Source organism: Oryzias latipes, chromosome 11 (genome assembly GCF_053564925.1).
Source record: "Oryzias latipes strain Hd-rR chromosome 11, Olatipes_Hd-rR_3.1".
In the NCBI taxonomy this organism is placed as follows: Eukaryota; Metazoa; Chordata; class Actinopteri; order Beloniformes; family Adrianichthyidae; genus Oryzias; species Oryzias latipes.
The window spans coordinates 24,084,725-24,110,363 of record NC_136247.1 but is presented as its reverse complement, the minus strand read 5'-3'; the positions used below and the strand labels follow the sequence as shown (position 1 = coordinate 24,110,363).

The following is a 25,639-nucleotide window of genomic DNA, read 5'->3' as shown; positions in this document are numbered from 1 at the left end:
CACACTGAAGCCGTCACAACAGCCACTCTGCATGCTGTTAGACTGGTTCAACAAAAACACCATGGCCTTTATGCAGTTTGCCTTAAGGTGTGTTCACTCAGTGAGACGCTTCCTTTTTTCACCTCTCATTTTGGTAGTTTTGTGTGTTTCTTTGGTGTATTGTGGCTTCATGAAAGGGATGAGTTGAAAATGAGACTTCCAGTCCTTAAGTTGGTGTTGTTTTTTTGTTGTTGTTAATTTTGGACTAAATCATGAATCAGCAAATGGGAACGGACATTTGCAAGTTTCAAATTTTAACACTGGTGTGTGTGTGTGTGTGTTTGCACCCTGGGGCAAGTTTCAGTACAGGAATGTTTGAGTCAGGAGGCATGTGGTGGCAGGAAGGCACTTCTGCAACACTCCATACTACTCAAAAAATATATTCACCTTTTTTTTTGTTACTGTAAAAACAAAAACGAAGCAAACTTCGTCATCCTTTTACCTTTTTAAAGTTTCATTTATAACATCATAACATCAAAGTATGTTTTTCTTTTTGTTGAGGCTCATTATAATTGAATTTCGGAGTAACTCAGGCGCGCATAGAAATCTGCTTCCACCCCCTCTGCCGCGTTTCGGGGCGCGCGCGCGCAGTTCTGTGCCAACAATCTTTGGCACCCGGGCCGCGTATAAATAGGGCGCCCATTGTGCCACCAGCATGGGGACTCTCACAAAGACTCGTCTAAGTGGACTTCCTCTAACATGCACATATATATTTTTCCATAAAAAAAGCAACGGCGGGTCCAGCTTTTCCTGTCAAGTTCGGACAGGTAACGTCGTCCACGCCCTCCGCAGCGCGCAGGTAATCAGGAAGTGGCTGTCAACGCCGATGCGTGATGCTGCGAAGATACGGAAAATGCTACAGCGGGTTTGAAGGAAACACTAGCTCGGGACTTTTTTAAAAATACATTTTTACCGTTTTTTAAATATAAAAATATTGCTTTTTTATGTGAATATGTTTTTACGCACCGCGTTTTTGCTCCCGACGCTTTTATTTTTGACAACTTTGGAGTCATCAGGTGAGAAACTGAAGTCTGTCAGGCAGAAAAAGCTGCTTTTGCTTGTGTGCTGAAGCCCTCTGTGTGAACTCCTGAATGGTGTGTGTGTGTGTGTTCCAGAAATGTTTAAAAACAGAAGGAAAGCGAGGCGCGAGTCCACAGTTGGTCCAACAGCTGAGATAAAGGCGGGCGGGGTGATCTCATTCCAAACCAGGCTGCGCTCCTGCGCCAGTTCTTAGACAGATCACTTTAGATCTAAAGAACAGGAGGAGAAACGACAGTTCAACTCTGTCTGAAGCTGAGAAGAATCCTTCAGCTATGACTTTTAGCCCCTCATTTTTCAAAGGGTTTATGGGGCGTTTATGGGCCTCTGTGAAAACCAGGAACTCTTTCCAGTTTCATTAATGATTGACTTGCAATCTGCTGCTCAACTGTCAAACTGGCAAAGGATTGATCAAATGGACAAACTCTGAGCTTCTTCTTCACATTGAATTCAATGTTATATACGTTATAAAGTTATATATTTTAGTTTTTTAAATGTCCTAGCATGAATTGTACTCTTTCAGACCTATTTTCTATTTAAGTCCTGGATCAAAGGACCAAATTTACACTCTGAGCTTCACCTGGTTTAAAGTCGTCATTCCCCCTTTTCGGGGTCAGAGAAACTAATGTTTGACCCCATTCGCTGCTGCAACAACACGCCCAACTTCCTTCCCAGGTTATTTACCTAAACTTGAATGTGTAACGTTTTCTGGTCAAATGATCTGAGTCCAGCCTTTGAGGTGCGGCTAACGAGTCTGCAGCAATCGGTGATGCAACCTCGTCCACGTGGAGCCCAACATCAGGAAAAAGTCTACACCCTGATTTAATAAAAAAATAAAGAGCTTTGAGAGGCTAGATAAAACACAGCACCACAATCTGACTAAAATGTAGCTGCACACCACAAATTACTTCACTTGTTGCCAAATCTGCAGATTTCCTAATCTGGCAGGTTAAGTGTCTATATCCATCTTCAAATGAGTAATGAGGCTCGCTGGTCAGCTGTTACAGTGCTGGGTATGGGCATGTCTGATGAAAAGTAACCAGCGGTCTGACTTTGGTAACAACTCTCATGTTTACTCCGTTCCTTCAGGATGCTTTCAGACTGTGGTCCAGCCGAGCAAAGGCTCCACTGTGACGGTGTCCACCACGCTGCCTTTGGCTCAGTGTGCGGTGTGCACGGTCAGTGGGGACAACCTCACTTCCTGTCACTCCATCCTGTCTCTGGTGCCTGAAGCGGAAGTTAAACTGCTCTTCAACTGCTCCCAGCCCCTGGATCAGTCGTTCACAGTGACGGTTAATCATTCCATTGGTGAGTTTGCAATCAAAGCAATCCTTTTGCTTGCCTGTCGGAAACTTTCCTCTACTTTGTCACAATGCGGTTGCTGTATAGTTTTGTTTGCTTTTTTTAGGATAAAAATCATTTTACTGACTTGTTTCCACACTGTTTCTCCATCTATTGCCTCATCCCAAACAAATTAAAGACCCACTCTGACCAAAATGGTGTTTTTGACATGCTCTTGTGGTATTTTTCTGATGATGGAGGATACCTATAAAGAAAATTAAGATCAAATAGTATTTCTTTGATCAAATCATTGATGAAAGACTATCGTTTGAAAAATAGGGTATTTGTGATGTTGAAAATATACGGGGCGGGCCACAAGCTCCCACTCGGATCGCTCAGACATGGAGAAGGGAAGTGGGGCAGGGGTTGCTTTGCACCAATAGTCCAGCCCACGACTCATAGGAGAATTTTGGATGAACTCCAGCCGCTTTTCAGAAATCATGTTCTAGAAAACAACACAGGTTTTTGGGATTTTAGCTAAAAACGGCACAGCTACAATTGAGGGACCACTGGGAACAGATCAGAAAGCGATTGGAGTGGGGCTTTAAGGATGATGATCTGCTCTGTTTTACCACCAAGAGGGAAGAGTGAAAGTCTGACGTGTTTAAGGGTGTTTTGAACATAAACATTGTAGGTTAGTCAGTTTGGATTTTCTTTGACCTTTAGTGTCCGTTCTCCAAATGTAACACTTTAAGCAATACAGTCAGGGGGAGGGCCCTAACATATCAGAATGTATTTTTGTATATGAACAGGTTAAAACGTTTATTGTCTTTTGTCCTAAGAAGTTGTAAAAATGTCCAAAAGCTCACCTGAACTCTGAAATCTTCTAAACCCATTTTGCCCCTTTCGGGGTCACTCATAGGCGACAGTAGGGTCGCCAGTCTGACACAGGGCCACAATCGCACACCTAAGGACAATTTAGAGTAATCGATTAATTTATGAAGCATATTTTTAGACAGTGGAAGGAAGCTGGAGTCCCTGGAGAAAATCCAAGCATGCACTTAGAGAATATAGAATAGAACAGAATAGAATTGAGGACTTTATAATCACACGATGGGGAAATTCTTTTGTTAGCAGCAGCACAGAATAAAAAGACATCCGAAAAAACACCAAAGTGACATACAGCAAGTAGTGTAAACTGACCAGTAAAGTGGCCAAATATTTTTCAGTTTGACAGCACCGTATTCAATACCCACCAAAAAAACAGCAGTTGTAATATGCAAACTCCCTCTAGAAAGGTCCTCCATTGGTGAACCCCATTGGTGATTCTGAAACGGAGTCACCAATGGGGTTCAGGACTTGAACTGGGACCTTGTTGCTGTGAGGCAAGAACGCTAACCACTGTCCCACCGGACAGCAAAATGAAAAGAAAACATAATCTCCTGGAAAAACAAAGATTTCAGTTTCCTTGCACGTGAACCCTGGTGGGGTTCACTTCAACATAAACACAAACGCAATCTCCAATAAACCAAAAACAAGGAAAAATTGGACTGAAACCCAAATAGGACATCATTTTGGCGATGCCTTTATCAACTTAGCAACTATATAGTTCACTCTCAAAAGTGCAGTGTGAAAGTAGACAAAACCAAACAAATGAATCTGCTGGACTTGCTGCATTCAAAGCTCCCTAAAGTAGGACCAGGGGCCTCATTTATAAAACTTTGCGTAGGATTTGCGTCAGAAGTGGCGTACGGATGAAACATAGGACGTGCGTACGCACAGAAATATTCGGATTTATAAAACCGTGCGCACACACATCCTACGCATCTTTCCTTAATAAATCACAACCAATTCTAAATGCAGCGCAGCTTTTGCGGCTTTATGACACGCCCATAGTTGCCCATAAATAGTCCGTGAAACGCCCACAAATGAATATTCATTGATTGCGAAACCATGGCACACACCGAGAGGAAATGAGAAAAACGTAATTTCACTCAATGTGAAGTAGAATTTATCGTTGGCGAGGTGGAAAAGAGGAGAAAAGTGTTGTTTGGAGGGCACAGTGTGGGCATTACTAATGCCAAAAAGGCACGTGAGTGGCAGACGCCGTTAATGCTGTAGCCTCACAACCTCGGACCGTGGTTAAATAAAAAAGAAATGGTCGGACATCAAAGTCGAGGCAAAAACACGTCTGGCGCTGCATCGCCAGCAGAGTGTGCCTGCAACAGGGGGGCACGGACACCGGAGCTGACCCCTCTTGATGAGAGACAAGCGGAAAGAATTGGGGAATCCCTTAGTGGAGTGGTGACTGAGGCGCAGGGGGACGCCGACGCGCCAGATGCACCGGGTGACACACCCCCAAAAGCCCGCAGAGGTCCAACAGGACGGCTCGAGGAAGTCGGAACCGGCTCATAAGCCACTCGTCCTCATTTGCCAGCAAGTCTTCTTGTCTAAAGATGCGTTCACTCCAAATTCTTCCATTTGCCACATCTTCTAAGAGTCCAAGATCAGCCATTGTGCGTCATTACGCATTGTGATGGGCATTTTATTTCCCTCCATTTAATTGCATCTGACAAGCTACAGATGTCGGCAATAATCGACATGGAAATGGGAAATTGATCAGCGCAAATGTAATTTCTTGTTGCTTTCTGAATGGTTGAGACATACGCCATACATTGTTTTATCAAAAATAAAACAAACTAAAGGCATATGCATGAATACCATAATTCTGTAGCTTATGAAGAAATGTTTTACTATGTAAACAACTTTCCCTAGTGGACAATTAATGCATCTCTCTCTATCTATCCATCTGTCTGTCTGATTGCACCTATATCTGCTCCGCCAGACGGACACATTGACGGGAATATCAGTTTTGTACATTATTTCGTTCTGTTAACTATATTATTTATGAGGATGAATTGCACAACATGCCAATATTGCAGAACATATTTCACTTTTCTTTTTGGAAATAAGTGTTCATTTGAATTTCTGTTTCACTGCTGATCGATCAAACAGGTGTTCGTGTAGGCTGTTAATTGTAAGACTTGCTTTGTGAAGTCTTCATGTTATTTCTGAGAGGCAGTATTGTCATTTTCACTTTCACGTGTTTCTTCCATCTGCCAACGGTGTCGCCGTTTCTCATTTCACCCGTTTTTGTGCGTACGCCTGGGTCAGAGCTTGCGTGAAGGACCGCACATTTTCTCGTCAAGTTTGCTTTTTATAAATCAAACTATTGCGTAGAGAGTGGCGTACGCCTTCTTTTGTGCGTACGCAACGTTTATAAATGAGTCCCCAGGACTTGTGTAAGAAATGTCAATCTGAACAGAATCAAACCGTTTTTTCTATTCAGAGCTGCATTGGTGTTTGATATCGTGCCAGTTATTCTCCTTTTTTACACACTTCTAATGATAATCGATCAGTCATGGGAATTTTTTGTTTTGTTTTTTTAAGATTAAAAAGGACAACATTTTGCAGGAGCACCTTTTAACTGCAGGTTACACCTCCTCACTCTTTATTCTCTTAAATTCAGATTGCACTGACAAATCGTGCCAGCCTCAGACAATAGGAGTGCAGTCATCCATCCTGACAAAGTTCCCCAGAACCTTCAACTGGGAGGTGACAGCCCCTGAGGAGACCGTCGTGACCCTGGACATCCTTGGAGAGGGGCTCAAGGAGACGTCACAGCCGTGCTCCGGTGGTCTGGAGTATTCTGTGGCAGCATCCAAAACCAACAACAAAGGCCTGACTCGGTACTGTCAAGCTGGGGACGTGACGCGACTGAACCTGCTGGATCAAGCTCTTGTGTCTATTCACGTAAAACCAGAGACCGTTGTGGAGTCTGTGCTGTTTCAGGCCTCCGCAGGACCCCTGGGTGAGTTACAAGGGCATAACGGTGAACAGTTTGGTCTTCAAGATTCTTGAAAGGAGATAGAAACTGCAACACAGAAAACAGGAACTTCTCAGAAACATCCTGTGAATGTCTTTTGTTGATTGTCGTGAGCTGTAGTGGTGACTGTTTGTAAACCTTGGGAATATTTTGGCCAAAATCCTGGTTGTGCAACATTCAGTGGCAACCAGGTTGAAGCCTTATGGGTGGATGTTGGCTGTCCGCAGATGGAAAAACCTATACGAGGCGCGCAGGTGACCTGCATGAAATATCAAGGTCGTAGACCACTTGGTGAACCTGTAGAGAGAAGATGTTTTTTTGTTTTGTTTTTGTTTTTACGGTCGTGCTGCAGGCAACAGGTCGTAGTGAACACTTATGCAACAGGTGAGGATAAAGTTGGTGAGGCGCAGGTGTGTCGCACGGAAGGATACAGACCTCAACTGTTAATTTCTTCTTCATGATAAATCAAAAAACGACTGGCGCTTCGGTGAATTAAAAGGGACGCCATCTGTACATCATTAACAAATCTTTCAACGCTACTTAAAAACTTCAGTAGCGACGCGTAAATGTAAGAGTTTTTAACGCAAAAGCCTGAAAAGCGCATTTACAAAGACTTTTTATTGAAAGTGGTTGCTTAAACGCGTGTTGCAAAGAGCGGTGTGAACGTAACAGTCTCATTCATACGTTATAAGTGCATGCAACCTTAGAAATACTTCACGATACACTTACCTCACGCATGACAATGGTATGTTCCATTTTAATCACAACCTTTGATGTGGTCGAATGAGCCTAAAGGGGACTGGGAGAGACACCTGCACTCCCCTTAAGATGCCGTTCCTTTTTCTGACCCTCCACAGACCCGTCAAACCTAAAAACCCACAGACCCAGAAAACCTGGAGGCATGTAACAAAGGCTTAACAGTGTCATTGCAAAAAACAAAATCTTAAGAAAGTAAAGAGACCCTAGTTTAACAAAAACATTTCTTATTTTCTGTCTTGCTAGAAAAATAATTTCAACATGAATTATTTTCAAAAATCTTATCTGCTCTCCAACTAAAGCTTTAAAACTCTACGTTTTTGTCTGTCCTTTATAGAGGGGCCCAAAATGGACATAACGGTTGGTCCAAGTTCAACAGTAGTCCTCATGAATAACCAGAAGTTGGGCATTTGTAAAGTTTGCACTCAAGAAGGCCCCTTGCCTCATTGCACCTCGCCTGGGCAAACGCTGACCAGCGGCAAAAAGGTCACTGTGGAGTTCCGATGCCTCAGACCGCAGGATGTGATCAGTGTAACCATGGTGACAAAAATGGGTGAGAGTGACAGCAGCACACAAAATCCAACACAAATACAAATATCAAGAAAATCTATTATTCAGCAAATGGCGCCTATATTTATGTGCTAAAGCTTGTTGTTGTTTTTGAAAATCTTTTTAACAGTTGAGGCTTTTTTGTTGTTGTCATGTCACGCTGAATAAATCCAACATTTTTCCACCTTTTCCCTTCCAGATTGCACACAGACTTCCTGCAATCCTGCTGCTGCAGAGGTGGATCCAAACTTCTTCAAGGACTTTAACAGAACCCTAACTTGGGACGTCAGCGTCCCTGAAAGGACAGTTTTAAATGTGAGCTTTCCTGTTGGTGGAGTTAAGGAGATCAGTCAAGGAGAAACGTGCCAAGATGGCTACCAGTACACAGTCAGTTTAACTAAGAGGGGTGGAGATGTTCAAACTAGCAGCTACTGCAAAGGTGGGTCTGTGACCCAATTGGATTTTTTGGGAGCCACGACTCTGATGGTTGAAGCCCCGGGGGGAGCAGAACTGGATGGAAACGTTTTCAGCGTTAATACAAGACCAAGAGGTGGAGAACTGTTGCAGAACTCTTTGAGATTTTGTTTGTTACTGTCTGTTTAAAAAAAGCTTCTAAATGTTCCTGAACCTTTTGCCTGAAGGTAGTAGAATAATGCCGGTGCATCTCGACCAGGACGTCGTCGTCACCATTCATAGGAACGCTGCAGAGCCGGAGTGCAGTGTGTGCGTGGGCAAGGCCCCCGATCAGACCTGTGACCCCCAGTACCAGAGGCTGACCTATAGCCCCGACATGTCTGTGGAGTTTACGTGTCCTAACCCGCAGGAAATCTTCAAAATGGACATAAACAGAGAAATAGGTGAGGATATTTGACTGCTTTTTATTTAATTTCAAAAGGTTGGGGCTGCTCTGCTGGTTGCAAAATATCTTTTTTTTTTCATTTTATATTTAAATACAAAAGAAAAACAATGTTTTGAATTTATGATATTTTTAACTCATGGATATTGAGAAAAGGCTACAGTGTTGTCCATCATACTTTAGGAACCGTATCAGGAGCAAAATGATTAAAGCTGAGATCGGCGCTGTTTGGTCTGCATGCGCTGCCCCTGCTGCCCACCCATTACGCCCTTTTTGCCTTTATTTCCATAGCAACAGTTTTATATTTTGGATGCCTGGGAGCGACGAACAGGTCTATATGACTTTTGGAAGAATTAGCAAAAGTAAAATTTGGAATTTCGTTGGCTACAGAGGTATTTCGCTGAACATGCCCATATTCCTAATATGTTCATATTGCATCTCACATGGCCAACGATTTATGTGTTCAATTTTCATGTTATTCCTATTAAAAAATAATTGAATAAATTTACTATTAACTTTCATTGGATACCCCAACACGTGTTTTGGTCTCGTTAAAGGACTTTTACATATTCTTTTTGAGCTCCATTAGCGATTTCGATTTTTTTTTTTTATAATGGGTTCTCCTACTGTGATGTCATCATTCCTTTTTTTGGGGGGGGGGGGGGTTGTGGTGAACAAATGGTGGTGCAATCTGTGGTGTGTTTTTTGAGTTTGTGGCAGAGGCAAAAATTCTTGCTCAAAAGGGCAGAAAGAAGAGAATTGTAAAAAAATAAAAATACTCTGGTCCTTCTGCAGGACAGAGTACAGTTAATTTAAAAAAAAAAAGTTTAATAAAAGTGTTTAATATTACAATCCTCTAATAATAATTCTTTTATTGTTTCTCTAAACATCGTGAAGTGATTTAATCTCTCTTCCTCGTTTGTTGTCCCGTCTCCAGACTGCACAGGAACCGGCTGCCCCGCCAACAGCGTTCAGACGAAGGACATTTTTTCGGACTTCAACCGAACTTTTACGTGGGACCTGAAAGTCTTGGCATCCCAAACTTTCCAGCTGGACTTTCCAGAACCAGGAATGCGACAGATCCCTGAAGAAGAGACCTGTCCAGACAGCCATACGTACTCTCTGAAGGCATATCCCCGCTCCGGGGTGACATCACTTGGTTCCTTTTGCAAAGGAGGCCCTGTGACCACGATGCAGGTTCGTTTTAAGGGCCGTGTGGCGCTGCAGGTACCTGGGGGGGTGAAGGCAGACCCGGTTGTCTTCAAAGTCAGCGTTGGCCCAGAGACAAAAAGTAAGCATGGTCTTGTGTTAATCATTGGTTAACTGAAATGTCTTTAGGTTTTTTGTCTTATTATATTCCTACCGGTCCATCTTTGTTCCAATACACGCCTGCGGTCATTAGCTCCGGGACATGATCCAAAAGAACAAGGTCCCGAATACAAGCGGCTGAAATGGGCTTCCTCCGTAGGGTGCTTCTGTCACTGAAACTGCTTTACACAACCCAGGAGATGTGTGCATACCAGGGACTAGAGGCGCATAAACGGTTCATAGTGTTAAAAACGGCGTAAATGACAGGTAGAACTAGAAACTACTTTATATTCTGCTGTGCTCGTGGGGAGGAGTAACAATTAAATGATCCGAGCAAACTCGTAGATTGGCAGGAATCGTTTGCTGTTCCTCCGTTCGCTCAGTCAACACATTGTTGGTTGTTTCTCCCTGATGACTGCCGATAATCAACAATATCCACAATCTGATTCATGATATTTCCGGTTGTGGCAGCACCACCACAGGCTTTACCCTCCAGCATGGCGGACAGGAAGTTCTGTGATGTCATTGGAGATCATTTCTTTAGTAATACAGCTAGTGCATTTATGTCCCGCTTAAGATTTTAAGGCATAAAGATTATTCTTGGTTGTTTATAAGATCTTTGACTTCATTTCTAAATGTTAAATTTATAAGAAATAGAGAGCTAGAAAGCTGTAAATGTGTTTGATAGCATTCGTTGATGAAGGGGTTTTGTATTATGAAATTTAGGGATAAATAATCAAAAATAATCGTCACAGTTTGGGATTTTTTTATGTTCAATAATTCTAAAGGAAAAAAATGCAGGTTATTAGAGAAAATAACATTAATTTAGAACGCTAAGATGACAACAGAGACTAGAGTTTGGGAAGAACGATAAGATTAAAAGTTTAAATGAAATCCTTACACCTGTAGAAAGGTGTCGGTGTTTTAGAGTCTGAAAAATGCATACAGAGATCATTTTATTCTATTATGACCATTTCTTTCTCGCAAGGTTCCTAAACTTGCTGTGCAATTAGGTTTTTATGATGTGCAAAAATATTTCACTACTGATTGTTAAATCAAAAATCATGCACATGATTACATTTTTGCTAACGTAACACTTTTCATGTTTGCAGTGATCGCCATGGCAAAAGTGGAGCTTCCCCGCGGTGTGACGGACACCAGCTTCTTCTCAGCAGACTACCGCAGACAATTCCCTGATGACCAGCAGATGCAGTGGAACTTCAGCGTGCCCGCCATGCACAACTACTCCGTGTTGCTGCTGGATCACACAGCTCCAGAATGCATCCAAGACACGGTGGTGGTGCAGTATCAAAAGGAAAACGGAAAGACGCTCCGTCTGTCTCTGACGGATCCTCAACCGCAGCACCAGCAAGGCAACTTTGAGATGGTGCTGAAGAACTGTCAAACCAACACGAGCCTCCCGGGGCTCACCTTCAGCTACAAAGTCTCTGTAATGAGGAGCGGCCATCCAGGTAGAGTTGCACGTCATTTTAACAGCGTTTTGTTCAGATCAAAATGTGAATGTTTCTAAACTGGGGAGGAATTTTTTTGACTAAAATGAACACAACTTACATGTAAATCAACTTTTTCAGTTATAAAATGGACTGAATTGTGTTTTGAGAAGAAGTATGTGTGCTCAGAGAGGATGATGCTTATTGGACAGCTGAGGAAAAGACAAAAGACAAATGCTAAAGGTCATGTTTACAAGAATAATAAGTGGTTAATTATGTTGCATTCAAGGACCACCTCAGGAATATTGTGTTGTTCTTTAAAGTAATGTTTAGGGTGTCCAAATTTACATCATAATGGTGGTTTTTTTTGGAAACACTGACCATGAATTTAGCAAGGATTTATCTGGCAAAGGTCGAATAAAATCAATAGAAGCAGGTTTTTTTTCTCCAAATTACTTCACAAACTTGACATTAATTTCATCTGGACAGGTGTGATTAAAATGATTTTGTCATTTTTAGATCAAGATAAAAATCTTGTTATGATTTCTGTCATATGCAGAAGGGAAGAAATTAAAGCCCAAGTAGCTTCCCAATGATGCTCCAGGACTTAGGAGGCGATAGATCTAAACCCATCTGAGATAAATTTGTAGATGGTTTTGAAGGTGGTTTTGCTTTTTGTTTTTGTGGAAAATTAAAGATGGCGGCCTCTTCCTGAGGTCAAAGGTCAGCAAAACTTAGGTTGTGGTAGTGGACTTAACCTGATGGTGTGTGTGAAATTGTGAAGATCCGTTGAACAACAGTATTTTTTTCCCTATGTTGTGGGAAAATGGGAAAATCAACAAATATCACACTTTGCCACCAATTTGCCACCTAGCCGTAGGTTGTGTGGCCATCCCATAATAAACTCATAACTTCCTTTGGATTTGTATGTGAATTTCTGTGAAGGTCGCTTCAACATGTTTGCAACTAAAGGACCAACAAGCCACAGGTCCTCTGGTCAATCCCATAATAGTTTTTAATCGTGTTCCAGTTCAAATTTATTTGTTGAGTAGGTGGTGGGGGTCAAATTCTTGCTCAAAGGTGGGGTAAGAATGCAGAATTTGCAAAGACAATCTGGTTCTTGTGGTCCAGGACTGCTGCGGGAAAGAATAAGAGATTTTCAAATCGTACTTTCTGGTCATTATGCATAAAAAAAAAAAAAAAAACTTCTGCCTTTTCCATCCTTGTTAGTTGTCAGCACCGTGGATCTCACCCAGCAAGAAGGAATATCTCTGCTTCTTGAGAAAATGTCGTCGGACCCGTTCTGTGAAATGAGGATAAACTCTGTGATCAAAGAGAAGATTCTGGTGCCGGCAGGAACTAAGGCCAGCCTCTCCTTCCTCGACTGTCCCAATGAAGATGTTCGCCTGACCGCCACCAAAGCCATCGGTGAGAATTCCTCCTGTACATACAGTCAGTGACATCTATTGAATTAATTTTTAACCAACTTCTTCCCGTTGTCCCCCCAGACTGTCGAAGTGCCACGTCATGTCCGCCCACGGCCCTCGCCGTGCCGCTTTTGGACTTTTCTCTGCCGGTGCCCCTCCACAGCTTCACGTGGAACTTCACCATCCCCAACAACAGCACGTTGGACCTGGTCGCTCCAGCGGGGAATCTCAGACAGTCCATTCCAGGACAGGAGTGCAGTCAGGCTTCGTCCTTCCGTCTGACGGAATGTGACGGAACTCCGATCGGAGATTTCTGTTCCAGCGGCACACTCCAGAAAATTCAGGTCCACGCCAATGCCTCCATCACAACCCCAGGCAGGGACCTCAAGAGGTCCATTGTTCCTCTGCTCAACGTCAGTGTCAGTAAGGAGATATCAGGTAAGAGATTGTTTTATTATCAAAGGTATTGAGGACCCACGCTGATGAAAATGGTGTTTTAACATGTTCAAAACTACATTTCTGAGTATTTCTTTTATTAAAATAGTTTTAGATCCGGAGCAGACAAAAAAATTGCAGTTTGACAAAGGAAATATGCTGAGTGGGGCAAAAGCTCCCTGCTCCACCCCATTCTGATCATCCACCTGCAGACAAATACATCCATGAACGTCTTTGTTTTCCTCGTCTGAGCTGGATTTTGTCTCAAATTGTGCGGCTGGATAGCTCCAACATTGCCCGCCATTGCCCGCTAATGTTAGGTTGGGGGTGTGAGAGATTGTAAACTAGCGGGAGAGATTGTAAACAGATGGGTGACCGGAAGTGGTGGTGGGGTTGCTCAAAGCCAATTTTTTTTTGCCATGGTTCTGAAGGAAGAGAATTCTTTAAGCTTCTCGCCCCACTCTCTGCAAAAGTTTACCGCGGACCGGTGGGGGGGTGGGGGGGTGGGTGGGGTTGAGGTAGACACGTTTACCATGTACCGGGGGTGGTATTTTCTCTTTAGTAATAATAATAACAATAATAATAATGAACGTGAATCCACTGTGTAATCATGTGCAACTTTATTACCGGTGTCCTCGTAACGTCACACCAACAACAGAACATCACATGAGCAACATCGTTTCTACCCCAACCCAATGCGACACACTCTGGTTGCTATGGTAATGTTTAAACATCCCTTCAAAATAAGACAACATAAAAAGTGCATGAAAATGCTCGCTAATCACAGCAGCACAGAGTCCGTGGGAGCCCTGAGCTTGTTTTGCAGCAACGAGACGGTCCCATCTTGGAGTTATTGGAGACAATGATACCCGAAGTGTGCTACTTAGGTCCAGTCTGCTCCGTAATTTGGTTTTGGTTGCCGGTTTGGTTAATTTTAGCGGGGTGTAAGTATGTATCACGTGATGTTTGGTGTCGCAACTTTGATGTGCGTTAAGTGTGACGGATGTAACAGAGAGAATCCGGTCACTTTTCAAAAGGAAACTTTTTTTTCTGAAAAAAACAATAAAATGGAAATTATTTTTTCCTTCTGTGCGTCCCGGTGCCAAGTGTCCCGCGGCCCGGTACCGGTCTGTGGCCCAGTGGTTGGGGACCACTGTCCCAGTTTTGTATTTCGTTTTTTAACATTTTACTTTTATTTCTGAAAATTACTTTTGTTTGCCAAAATGTTTTTCTTTAATTCTTTTTTTTATTTCTAAAATGTAACTTTTTTTAATCATTATTATTAGTATTATTATTTTACGCTCATATTTTAGACAAATCATGCATTTTGTGGTACAAGAACTGAATTTGCCATGAATTTTGCTTAGGATACACTCTTTCAGAAAAGCATGTTAGCAATGAGAAATATCCAATATTTTTAAAGACGCATTGAATTCTGACATCAGTATCCGGGACAAAGCTGCTGGATCTCCTACAGCCGTCCGAACCTGAACCATTCCATTTTTAGCGGTCAGAAAAGGTCCTTTGGCTCTGGATCGCCCTGTGTTTCATCAGAACACTCTATTTTTATGTCTCTTTCTGGTTGTTTTTTTGCTCTCAAAGATCAACAGTGGTTTTTGAATTAAGTTCTTACTTGTTCTCTGTTGTTTGGAGGTTTTTCAGCGCCCTTAAGTAAAGACAACACACTATCCCTTTGCTTCTCTTGTACTTACAATTTTTCAAAAATTTTATTTTCCTGAACATTTATTGGGATCAAACTCGATGATTTTGGTCAGACGTCCACACGGGGGCTCTGTTGGGTTTATGTTCCCAGCATGGAGTCTCACAGAAGACCTCTAACGCTGTTTTCTTTTTTTTCTTTTTTTTAGAGGGACTCATCTACACGGTCATCCCAGACGTGTCGTCCGTCACCACGCTGGTCACCCCCAACTGGCCCAACGGCATGAAAAAGTTCTCTACCGTATCCTGGATCGTCCGCGTTCCCGATCAGTACAAAGCTCTCCTCAAGTTTGTCAACGTCAGTCGGCCCAAATGTTCCAAATTACACGCTAACATCTTGGTGCAGATGTTGGGGCAAGAGGAGGAGCTCCTGAGCCGCCAGGAGGGGGAGGAAATAGAGAAAGAATTAGTGGTGTCCAATACTTTTTATCTCAACATGTCTAACTGCAAGCCAGAAACCGGACATTTTAGTCTTTTGACTGATATAGTTCTTCAGAAAAAGATCCGTAAGCATTCATTTTAAATTCTATTTGACTTTATTTTCTGCAGCTAGAAACATCCTTGAAGTAAACTACCTCTCTGTTCTGTTTTTCCCTCTGTAGCTCTGTTAGCCATCGTGCTTGGGTTGGCAGGAGCTCTTCTGGTGTTGGTCATAGTGCTGGCTGTTGTCTGTGTCCTTGCAAAGTAAGTGCACAAATGGATTTTACAGTGATGGATCAAATGTTGTTATCTATTTTTTATATTTGGTTATTTAGCAGACGTATTTAATCAAAGCAGCCAAAACGTGAGGAACCAAAAAATCTGGTCAGGGCCACACAGTGTTGTAAAGTACTGTTTTTAAAGTATTTTTATGCACTTAGGTGCAAAATACTTCAGTTTTTAGGCCTTTCCTGAAGATTTCAAATGAGGCTGCTGTGCGTTGCATTTATTTTCTTTCATGGTGGCCTTAATATTTTGTTGTATTAAATAGAAGAGGTGCAGAAACATTACACAAGGTGCATTTGTTTCACCTACTCAAAATACAGAAACATAAATAAACAAACATCTTATCTTCATTTTGTATTAATGCTTACTTTTTAAATATTATTTTATTGAAGTGGAACAACAAGCAGTATCTGTTTTTGTGATTTCATCTAGAAACATTTAGGGGCCCAAGATTGACCCCTGTGGTACCCCACAATCAATGTTTATGTAGAAGAAGGAACTATGGCTATACGTATGGCTCAGTTGTAGGACTGGTGCATGAGAAGCCAGGATTTGTTTCCCAGGGGGGTTGCAATGGGCTCCATCCAGTGTGGGTCCTTGGGCAAGACCCTTCATGATACTGGTTAACTATGTAGCGACGTACCCTGTGCTCACAAAAAATGCAGGGTTGTGTCAGGAACAGCAGCTGGTTTATTTTGGCACAAGCCTCATTTGTTTGGTCTGTTCTTATGTTTTGCACTTTGTCTTTTAAAACAGGAAAAAGAAGAAGCTGACGAAGGAGAACTCCGCCTACATAACCAAAGGAAACATCTTCCGCCCGAGTGACCGGCACTTCTCCAAGACCAGATCCGAGAACGAATCCCACGTTTACGACTCCATCGACGAGTTTCTGGTCTACGGCCATCTGCTGGATGACCACCCCTACCCCGACTCCCTACCCTCCGGTAAAATGCAGGTGGACAGCTATCAAACATTCACTGGCGCCACGGACGGAGCGCTGCCCGTCATTAAGGAACCAGATCCGGAGCCAGAAACGGGCCAATACAAAGCCTTCCTGGCTCCATCTGAGACTTTCAACCCATCTCGTCCACACACTCCAATCCAGCTCCAGGAAAGCTTGGGCTTCCAGGACCGCAGGATGGTTGACAATGAACTCTACACCTTCAAGAGCACGGGGGACATCAAAGCCATCCGGCTGTCTGCTGTGGAGCCAGAGGCCTCCATGTCCGATGATTACTTGTAGCGATGGCGTGGTGAGCTGCTGCTACCAAACCCTCCTTCAGCGCCACATGTCTGCAGACAGATGCTTGTGCCTGGCTCACCCTCGGTGCAGAACTCGCCCTGATCCAGAGGTTCAACCTAAAAGCTGTGAGCCGCCAGGAATATTTTCACGTTTACTCAGAATTTGGGTCCTGCACTTTTTTTTAAGGCAAAACCAGATTTCTGTATGTGGATCTGTGAAAGGACGTCTTTGAGTTTTGCTTGCATTCGAGATTTTTTATTGCCCTCCGGATGGAAAATTCTGAATTAGCTTTGTTGACTCAATTTTTTTTTAAATAGTTCTCTTCTAAATGATAAGTTTAAAGTTAACTACTGGTAACTTATTTTTATGATTGAAACATAAAAAAATAATTTTTAGCTTACAAAGTTAAAGAGGATTCCTTAAGGTTTTTGTTTTTTTACTTCATTTTTTATTCCATGTTTGTTTAAGATTAGTGTTTTTGAATATTCTTTTTGTTGTGTTGTTTGGCTAAATACAATATATTCATTGTCAATCTTATGGGATTTTCATTTACTTTTATTTGCAGAAAAGCAGGCAAACCTGTTTCTGCCCTTTTGGATTATTCAGTGATTTCTAGAGTCCTCATTGTTTGGAATATTCTGAATTTTTTTAAGATGCTGTTTTCTTTCACGTCTTGTAGATATTATGCTTTGAAATAAAGTCATGGAAAACTTTGGGAGGAAAAACAGCCTCACTGAGGTGACCGCCAAACCCTTAACCTTCAATTTTCCATCCAAAGCTGTGACGCTGACCTTATGCCTTCTGGAGGATGGAAACGATTCCCACAGGAGCTGGAGCCACAAAAACAGTGTGAAGGAGCTGGGCGTGGAGGAGCTCTCCATGGAAAAGTACCGGGGATGGAAGCGGCTGAAGTCATGTCTCGAACCAATTTTCTTCTCCGACTGATGTCTCCTTCCAGAGATGACAACAGCGGTGTCCGTTCTGGGTTTATTGAAAGTGATTTTGCAGGTCAGATGGAATCAGAAATAAAAGACAAAGCCAGTTACTTGGAAGATTAGTAAAATCTCTGTGCCTCTGCCACCCCCATCAGAGCTACAGGTGACAGTCAAAAAAAACATCTTTTTTTCAAGATGGTGACTTTGTGTTGGTTTTATCTCCATAGCAACCATTTTATTTTTTGGCTGCCTGGTGGTGACAAACAGGTCTATGTAGTTTGTTTGTTTTTTGGATTTACTTGGCACAGAGGTTTTTTGTTTACAACGCCCACATTTGTAATATACGGCTGCTCTTCTGGTTGGGCTGGAGCTGCTTTCTGGCATTGGGGGCCCTTGCGGCGGTCCTGCTGGCCCGCACAGCACTAACGTCAGTCAAAATCTACAAACTTTAAAGCCAACATTGGTTCCTAAGTAGCTTCCTAATGATGTTCGCAGAGTTACAGCTGGGGCCGACGGATTGAAAACCTTAGGAGGAGTTAAAATTTGTAGAAGGTACTTAAGGTTATATGTGGCTGCCTTTTCCCGAGGTCAAAGGTCAACGAAACTTTGGTTGTGTTTGTAGGCCTAACCTGGTGGCATGTTTGTGAAATTTTGTGAAGATCCCTTAAACAAAAGTTTTTTTCCCATAGTGTGGGAAATTGTGAAAATTGCAAAATTTCTACCTTTACCACAAATTGGCCACCTAGCTGTAGGTTGTGTGGCCATCCCATAATAAACTCAAAACATCCCCTTGGATATTCCTGTCAAGAGTTTTGGTTTCGTTAGTGGATTTTAAAATATTTTTTGAGCCCCATAAGAGATCAAGCCCCTTTTTTTTTATTATTTTATATTTTGATTTGAAATGAACAGTGAATATTTGCTCAGAGGAGCAGGAAGAAAGAAGAATTGCAGAAGCGATTATGGTCCAGGACTGCTGCGGTACAGAATAATATGGCTTCAGCTTCATGCAGCTCTCTTTAGCGTATTGTAAAACTTATTAAACCAGCGGCTCTTTTATCGAGAGAAAAAAAAGCAGTTCTAACCTAAACTTACACTTCTGCAATACATTCATACTTTTACCTTTATGCTTGTTTGTGTACAGAAATGGCTGAAGCAGCTGCAGGTCTCTTCAGTTTCTCACTTTTTCTAGATTTTTTTTCCCACCAGTTTTTTATAACAACCACAAGAAATGCTGCAAATGACAACCCAGCACAACGCTTTTGTCTCAAACCTGGGGCGTAACGGCCTCAATCAGTTCTGTGGAGAACCGCTGGTTTCAGAGGAGAAAGCAGCTGGAAGAAAGAGTCTGTGATGGTGGTGGTGGTGGTGGTGGTGGTGGGGGGGGGGGGGGGTCACACTATGTTGAACTGGCAGACTGAGGGCCTCTCCTCACGGCAGTTCTCGTCAAACCACTTCCCCTGGGAGACCCCCGAAAGGACGGCGCAGTTCTCGGACATGCCCCCATCAGGCTGGCGGGACCGGAGGTTGGACGTGTCCCAGTTTGTGTAGGAGATGCTGAGGCCCGTCTGGTCCATCCAGGCGCCCTCGGTCATCATGTCGTTGATGCCCAGCCAGACCTGCTCGTCCGGGCCCACGCTCTGCCGGAGGTACTCCCTGAGCTGGTCGTTCTCGTCGGCGGACGTGGGCGTGCCGAGGGCGCCCCCCAGGGCATTGCAGTCATCGCTGGCGGTGTGATAGCGCTTCTTCACGGGGTCAGCCAAGTAGCACTTCCTGTGGATCTTCATGCCTTTTAAGCAGACTGCAGGACATCAGGAAAAAGAGCTGATGATCAGATCAAGTCCTCCACAAATTCATCTTTTTTTTGCATTTAAAGAAAAGTGCAGAAATAATTATTTTTTTATTGTTAGACAGCAACCTTTAGTTCAGATGCACCTACACGGAAATCAACTTTGAATATTATGTCTGAAAAGTAGATTTTTTTTGCAGACAAATAAAAAGCTAAAACTTTTTTCTGGATTATTACCCTTTAAAATGCAAAAATCAGTCTAGAAACAGAAAAAGTAAATAGACAGCCCTGCAAATCTGTATTTTATCTCCTAATTCCTATCACTTTTAAACAAAATATTGACCTTATAAGTTCTGCACTTTACCATATAACCCTTCCAGAGAAATCTCGTGTCATTTCATGCACAGTTGAGTGAGTGAAAGTGAAATGCACCTTCACAAAGAATGGCTTTCACGATTTGAGCAAGCTCAGACCTGTTCAGGGTTACAGAGAAGCTGCAGAGTCCTAAACAGGCTGTGGGTCTAACAGGGACCAAAAAGTAAACGTGTTCCACTAAAATCTGTTAGGATTCAAACATCAAGCTCAGAAAATTTCTTTCTATCAGAACAAACAGCAGAAAAAAACTTCATCTTGAGGATCAAATTGACCCTGGAGCTGAGACAGACAATCCCGCCCCCTGCAGGTGATGAATAGACCTTTGAGACCTTGAATTCACCTCCAACCAGATGTTTCTGCTCATATTTGAGTTGTTTCCAGCCAGACGAAAGCTGAATTCACCTGTTTGGAGGGCTTGCTGCTCCTTCAGCAGGTTCAGCTCCTGCACGATGTCTTTGATCTGCTTCTGCAGCTCCACGACCGCAGCGTCCTTAGACGTGTCTGGCACAAACCCACAGTTACAACTCTTTGATTACAAAACAATCATCAATTTCAAGCCCCACATCGTTCTCCATCTACCTTTCTTTGTCGGCTTTCTGGGTGAGATTTGCTGGGACGAAGTCCGGCTGACTAGCAGAATTCCCACGAGCACAAAAAGTCCCTTGAGCTCCATGTTGAGGAAAGTCCTGAATGAGGCTGCACCAACGTGGACGCTACCAATTTATGGCCTCCTTCACACCCTCCCCTTCACTTCTGTGATTAAGGAAAAACACTGAAGTCCTGTTTGCAGGGATAACAGTCAAGCCTCCTTTGGGGATGGCGTTCCCTCCTCTCATCCTAGTCCAGACTGCTCACATGGGAAGCCAGGTGCTCAGCAGAGCCAAAGCCGGGGGGCAGGTGCAGGCGGGGTGGGGCAGGATGGAGCAGCCATTACATAATACCTGAAAAAGACCTAAACAGACAACTTTTTGGGTGTTTTTTTGACTTAAATGTGAGTTTGAATCATAAATGAAAAAGGGTGTTTTGTCTCTAAAGGTCACACGCATTAAATATTCAGAATATCTTTAGGTTTCCCTGCACTGATCATGCAATTATATAACTTCTTTTTTTCATTGCAGAGACATTTTCGTGTGCGTGTCAGCTGTCAGACCGCGCACACGCCCTATGGAAACCGTCCAGTCACATCTGGCGCTTCAGCGAGCTGCTGCAGAGTCCTGGCTGACACGTGGCAAACACTGACGGACCGAGATGCTGACGGGAAAGCGCAGCTCTCAAGGGTTCAGAGATTCAACTTTGCAACCACGAAATACTCACAATAAGGTTGGGATATTGTGAAAAGAACTCAGTGGATGTCATTTACACCATTTGTTTCACTTCACAGACTAACGGGAGAGAAGTCATTATATTGTGTTGATAGACACGCCTCATTTTCCATATAATGGTCTCACTGGTGTCCAGTGTGTCTCACGTATTGGGGCCAAAATCCAAAAATTCTGGCATCAATGTCAACATTCTGTGGGTAAAAACCCCACTAAGTCATTCCAAGTTCATCGTTCAAACGGTCATAAACTTAGACGTCACTTAACGGACGAGCAGCTCCACCTGACCACAGCGCCTTCAGGTCGGTAGGAGGCAGTCAGGTGTTGCAGGTGAGCTTGTCTCAAAGTGTCATCAGCAGACTTTCATCAAGACTCAGAACCACTGGCAGAGTTTGTGACCCGGGAGTGGAGCCAGTGACTGACCACCACCATGACCAGAACCTAATGACCTCTGACCTCAGACATGGTTTAGCAAACGCCACACAGCTGCAGGCCCGTGTACCAGACGTGAGGGGTTCTGGGGTTTCCAGACAAGCCTTTTGACTCCACCACTTGGACCGGAATGACAGACGACCGCTAACAATGACTCAAATGACACCAAAACACAGCCGTGAACGTTTGCGGTACAAGGCCACGTGACCTGGACAATGCAGCAATGGTCTACCATTCGGCTCGCTGATGAGTGTCGGGTCACCTCGTTGCTGGAGAAGGCGAGGTGAGCGAAACGCTGAGGTCAACACGGTCCCCAGGGTTGACTTTGGTGGAGGCGGAGCAACAGTCTGGTGGCGGCAAACCCATTTGATGGTCCAGTCCCGTTCTTACCTCAGAGACATCATAGAACCATCATCACCCACTTCCTGTGGTAATAGATGATAATGTTCCACCACATGGTGCCAGAAGCTGGACCTCGGGAAGTAGGTGTGGCTTCATATGGTGTGGTCAGCAATGACCCCTGACCTGAAGCCCATAGAGCAGGTCTGGGACAGCTGAAGCACAGACTGGATGATAGTCTTCTTTTGAAGGAAAAATACACTTAGACTAAGATTTATAGAAAATGTTAAATGTGCTTTATGTAAAAAAAAAATGAAAGTACACAGTAAAGTTTATTTCAGCCAAGAAAGCCAACTTTTTCTCTCTTCTTTCCCAGACTCTCTTCCTGCTGCAGCAGCTTCATGAGTGGAGCGTGAAGAGCTTTCCCGACTCGTTTGCCCGCCTGCACAAACAAAAGAACATTAACTTTATTCTGAAAGGTCAGGGTCGTTGAAAGGTCGTCTACTCTCACCTCTGTCATTTCGAAGATGCTCTCTGGATCCAGGCTCCCGCCGCCCACCTTTTTGACGCAAGTCACCGTGCCCCTGTGCGTGACGGCGATGATGAGGCTCGCCACCGAGCACGCCTTCTCCTGCAGAGTCGCGTCCACTACGTGTCTGTGGCCCACCTGCTCAACGACAGCCACTCTTCACAAACCGTCGCGTTTACGACCACGGACTTCACCTGCGAGCAGCGGCTCACCTTACACAGCGTCACGATGCAGGGAACATTTTCCACGCTCAGCCTCACGCAGTCAAACGGGTCGTCTGAAAGCTCCACCTCCTTCCCGCCTTCATCGTCCGACGACATGTGGACTCTAGGGATTCTGGGGGAGAAATGATGGGAGCACAGGATGAGCTGAAAACGTCTCCAAACACGACGAAATGTGAAAAACTGATACACACTTTGTGTTGAAGAGTGCCGCTTTGATGGCGACAGAGATGGCGTCGTACAGGTTGCCGTCACACTGCAGCAGCTGCAAACAAGACGATGCAAACGCCTTTATGAAGTGGTGGTTTTTACAAATCATTTGAGGCCTTTGAGGTGAAGCTCCGCCCCTTCTCAGGCCGCATTTCTTCTAACTGGCTGACTGACTAAGTAGACCTCACTTCCTCATTACACATCAGCTGCCTTTCAACTCATTTAGTGTTTCTTGAGTCCGACAAACCTCCTCCATGAAAAACAAACTGCATCCACTGCAGGCCGGTATGACTATTTGGGGTTTAAGGAACAAAAAATAAAATAAAATACATATTTCTTGATACTTTCACAAGTTGAAGTGCTACTATGGAGTTACATCAGTGTCTCTTAATTATTTTACCCAACTATGAAGAAATGACGCTTAAAATTAGAAAGAAAAAAAAACAACAGCATATAATTATGAAACTAGAATAAAAAAACTATAAACCTACAGTGAAAATGAAATAAAATTAATGTTTATTAGAAACTGGTATGTTTTTGTTAGTTAAACAAACGAAAAAACCAAAACTTCACTATATAAAACGGCAGCTGCTACAAATGAAGATCATTTTTTATTTGGTAACATTTGTAAGTTTATAGTTTTTTTAGTTTAAGTTTTAAATCTACAATCTTTGTATCCAATTTTCTGTATTTCTTCAAGTTTAGAATGTATAATTTCAAGTTTAACACCATTTCAAAACATTCTTCTTTTTCTTTTTTCAAGTTTACAACCTTATTTTTTCTTAATTTTAACCTGATTTGACCCCATCTGCTACCCCTCAGCAGCACAGCAGACATACTTCAGCATTTCATTTTTAATGCATACAAGGTAAACAAAACACTTGCTTAACTTTATTTAAAAAAAAAATCTAAATGCAGCAACAAGTTTTTCCTAAACAAACAAAAAACATGTAAATGTCTACTTCAACCTGTTTTTTTAACCCAATTTTTTACCCAAAATTCTAAAAAACTTAAAAATCATAAGATTTAGCATTATTACTGAATTTACGTCTATTGTTGTTGTGTTTATTGTTTTATTTTTAACATTTTTATGTTGTGTTTATATTTTTATGTTAAAGAGACTCACCAGGACATCTACATAGAGAACCCAGCAGTGCTCCCCAGCACTGATGCAGAGGCCCTTCAGGTCTATGCTGTTCTTGTTGTTGAAGACTCTGTAGAGAGTGTTGCTCAGCTCGATCCCTAGCTCCTCACCTCCTCTGCCTTCAAACTCGGGGGTGGCGTTGGCAGAGCTGGGGGTGTTGGGGAAAAAAATGTCAGGGAATCAAAAAAAAACATCAAACATTGACAATAACTCAGTTTGGTTCCGATTCTTAAACCAGAACAGCCCGGCATGGTCCTCATGAACACCCTCTACGTCTTAAAGCTGAATACCTGGATCAGGTGAGTTCAGCCAATCGGAATGAGGAGTTACAGAATCAGAAGAAAGCGGAGAGAAGTGGGGAAAACTGAGTCAATGGTGCAACAGTTAATCCCAGCAGTTATTAGTTTAGGAGTTTATTATCCTGCAAGATGATTTAAACAAAAACAGATATCCAAAATAAACTTTATTTTTAAAACATCCTCATTACTTTAAAATGCTTCGCAGGACAAAGACATCCTTCAAACTTCAAAAACAAACACAAAAAATATTTAAACATGCATTATAAGCTTTAGAACATGTAATGATCTCAACAAAAACATCAAGAGAGACTTCCCAACTTAGCCAAAAAGAAATCAAATATGTAACGGTTTAGGGTTCAGGTATTTCTAATATTTATATCAAGCCAAAAATGCAAACATTATTCATTTTAATAAACTATAGAGGCTATTCAATGTTTTTCTTTACTGTTTTGATGCAATACAATTCTGTCAAATGTCAAATTGTGCACATTTTGATGTCCAAACCTGCTTTAAATGCACACTAAACCTACCAATCAACAAAGAACTCCAGGTATCCTTCATCTGGAACCAGTGGTCTTGGTTTTCCTATTTCTGCTTTAATCCCAACCAGGACGGCGGTGTGTCCCTGAGAAGCACGATGGAAGGAAAATAAAGACACTGTTTCTGCGGATCTTTCACACGTAAATGTTGATTTTACCAGGGAGACTCTGGCAGATCCATCAGTGTTTGAGACCACATCCGTCTCCACTTCCATGTGTCGGTAGTCCTCACAGCTTCTTCCATCCACACGTAAATCATCCTGAGGAGAATACAAACATCCACATCTTTAGGTTGGTGTGACAACTTCACAGACATTTAGCTTAATAGAGCACACATTTCTAGAACAACTCACTCTTATTCCGTGTAGAATGTACACCTTTTCAGCCTCGCTAACTTTAACTGTTGCCATGTTAACTCAACAAACAGAAGAAGAAGAAACGGTGCCGGGAGGCTCTTCTTCTACAGTTTTCTCGATGAAGGAACTATGTCGCCACCACCTGGAAGAAGTGGGAGCTGCTGTTCAACATCACAAAATTTAATAATAATAATAATAATAATAATAATAATAATAATAATAATAATAATAATAATAATAATAATAATAATAATACAAAAACAATAATAATAATAAAATAATGACAATAATAATACATTTTTGAGAGTAATCTTTTTTTTCTTCTGTGTAGGAATGTAGATGCTTGTGCTATGTTTGTCCATATCATAAAGAGTATATAGACAGTTTTAAAATATATTTCTATTTAATTATATTCAGATTTTTTTATATTTATAAATGCACATATACAAAACAAGTTAGGGT

General features: G+C 42.5%; 3 protein-coding genes across 6 annotated transcripts; 1 reads left to right on the top strand and 2 right to left on the bottom strand.

The window, feature by feature from the left end:
* The first annotated feature begins 625 nt into the window (after positions 1–625).
* On the top strand, positions 626–17,418 carry cdcp1b (CUB domain containing protein 1b). 3 transcript variants are annotated; one of them, XM_078955422.1, is made up of 13 exons: positions 626–806; positions 2,167–2,385; positions 5,888–6,229; positions 7,338–7,553; positions 7,749–8,099; positions 8,191–8,406; positions 9,343–9,696; positions 10,826–11,185; positions 12,395–12,592; positions 12,673–13,029; positions 14,895–15,251; positions 15,348–15,429; positions 16,207–17,418. In XM_078955422.1, exons 1-13 carry the CDS (start codon positions 695–697, stop codon positions 16,691–16,693), a joined length of 3,651 nt encoding a protein of 1,216 aa, XP_078811548.1. In that variant the 5' UTR covers positions 626–694; the 3' UTR covers positions 16,694–17,418. The 3 variants fall into 3 exon arrangements, with proteins under 3 accessions (XP_078811548.1, XP_078811549.1, XP_011479037.1); XM_078955423.1 differs by having other exon boundaries at positions 695–838; XM_011480735.4 differs by lacking the exon at positions 626–806 and adding an exon at positions 821–1,055.
* Positions 17,419–18,481: 1,063 nt separating this feature from the next.
* Positions 18,482–20,594, bottom strand: clec3bb (C-type lectin domain family 3, member Bb). The gene is made up of 3 exons (XM_004073780.5): positions 20,369–20,594; positions 20,192–20,290; positions 18,482–19,426 (listed from the first exon to the last, which is right to left on the bottom strand). The coding sequence occupies exons 1-3, from the start codon at positions 20,460–20,462 to the stop codon at positions 19,020–19,022; spliced, it is 600 nt and encodes a 199-aa protein (XP_004073828.1). The 5' UTR covers positions 20,463–20,594; the 3' UTR covers positions 18,482–19,019.
* Positions 20,595–22,152: 1,558 nt separating this feature from the next.
* Positions 22,153–25,333, bottom strand: exosc7 (exosome component 7). Of its 2 annotated transcripts, none has more exons than XM_004073781.5 (8): positions 25,175–25,333; positions 24,980–25,081; positions 24,813–24,907; positions 23,966–24,131; positions 22,824–22,894; positions 22,621–22,744; positions 22,391–22,546; positions 22,153–22,321 (listed from the first exon to the last, which is right to left on the bottom strand). In XM_004073781.5, the coding sequence occupies exons 1-8, from the start codon at positions 25,229–25,231 to the stop codon at positions 22,217–22,219; spliced, it is 876 nt and encodes a 291-aa protein (XP_004073829.1). In that variant the 5' UTR covers positions 25,232–25,333; the 3' UTR covers positions 22,153–22,216. The 2 variants fall into 2 exon arrangements, with proteins under 2 accessions (XP_004073829.1, XP_078811551.1); XM_078955425.1 differs by having other exon boundaries at positions 22,626–22,744.
* Positions 25,334–25,639: the final 306 nt, after the last annotated feature.

What these genes read in the sequence shown, in the direction of transcription:
- cdcp1b (XM_078955422.1), top strand. Translation starts at nt 695, where the DNA reads ATGGGGACTCTCACAAAGACTCGTCTAAGTGGACTTCCTCTAACATGC. An exon ending in TTCCTGTCAAGTTCGGACAG is followed by an intron (nt 807 to 2,166) that starts GTAACGTCGTCC and finishes CCGTTCCTTCAG; the next exon opens with GATGCTTTCAGACTGTGGTC. An exon ending in GTTGTCTGTGTCCTTGCAAA is followed by an intron (nt 15,430 to 16,206) that starts GTAAGTGCACAA and finishes CTTTTAAAACAG; the next exon opens with GAAAAAGAAGAAGCTGACGA.
- clec3bb (XM_004073780.5), bottom strand. Translation starts at nt 20,462, where the DNA reads ATGGAGCTCAAGGGACTTTTTGTGCTCGTGGGAATTCTGCTAGTCAGC. An exon ending in CAGAAAGCCGACAAAGAAAG is followed by an intron (nt 20,291 to 20,368) that starts GTAGATGGAGAA and finishes GGTTTGTGCCAG; the next exon opens with ACACGTCTAAGGACGCTGCG. An exon ending in GCAGCAAGCCCTCCAAACAG is followed by an intron (nt 19,427 to 20,191) that starts GTGAATTCAGCT and finishes GATGTCCTGCAG; the next exon opens with TCTGCTTAAAAGGCATGAAG.
- exosc7 (XM_004073781.5), bottom strand. Translation starts at nt 25,231, where the DNA reads ATGGCAACAGTTAAAGTTAGCGAGGCTGAAAAGGTGTACATTCTACAC. An exon ending in GATCTGCCAGAGTCTCCCTG is followed by an intron (nt 24,908 to 24,979) that starts GTAAAATCAACA and finishes CGTGCTTCTCAG; the next exon opens with GGACACACCGCCGTCCTGGT. An exon ending in GCGGCACTCTTCAACACAAA is followed by an intron (nt 22,745 to 22,823) that starts GTGTGTATCAGT and finishes TTTCTCCCCCAG; the next exon opens with AATCCCTAGAGTCCACATGT.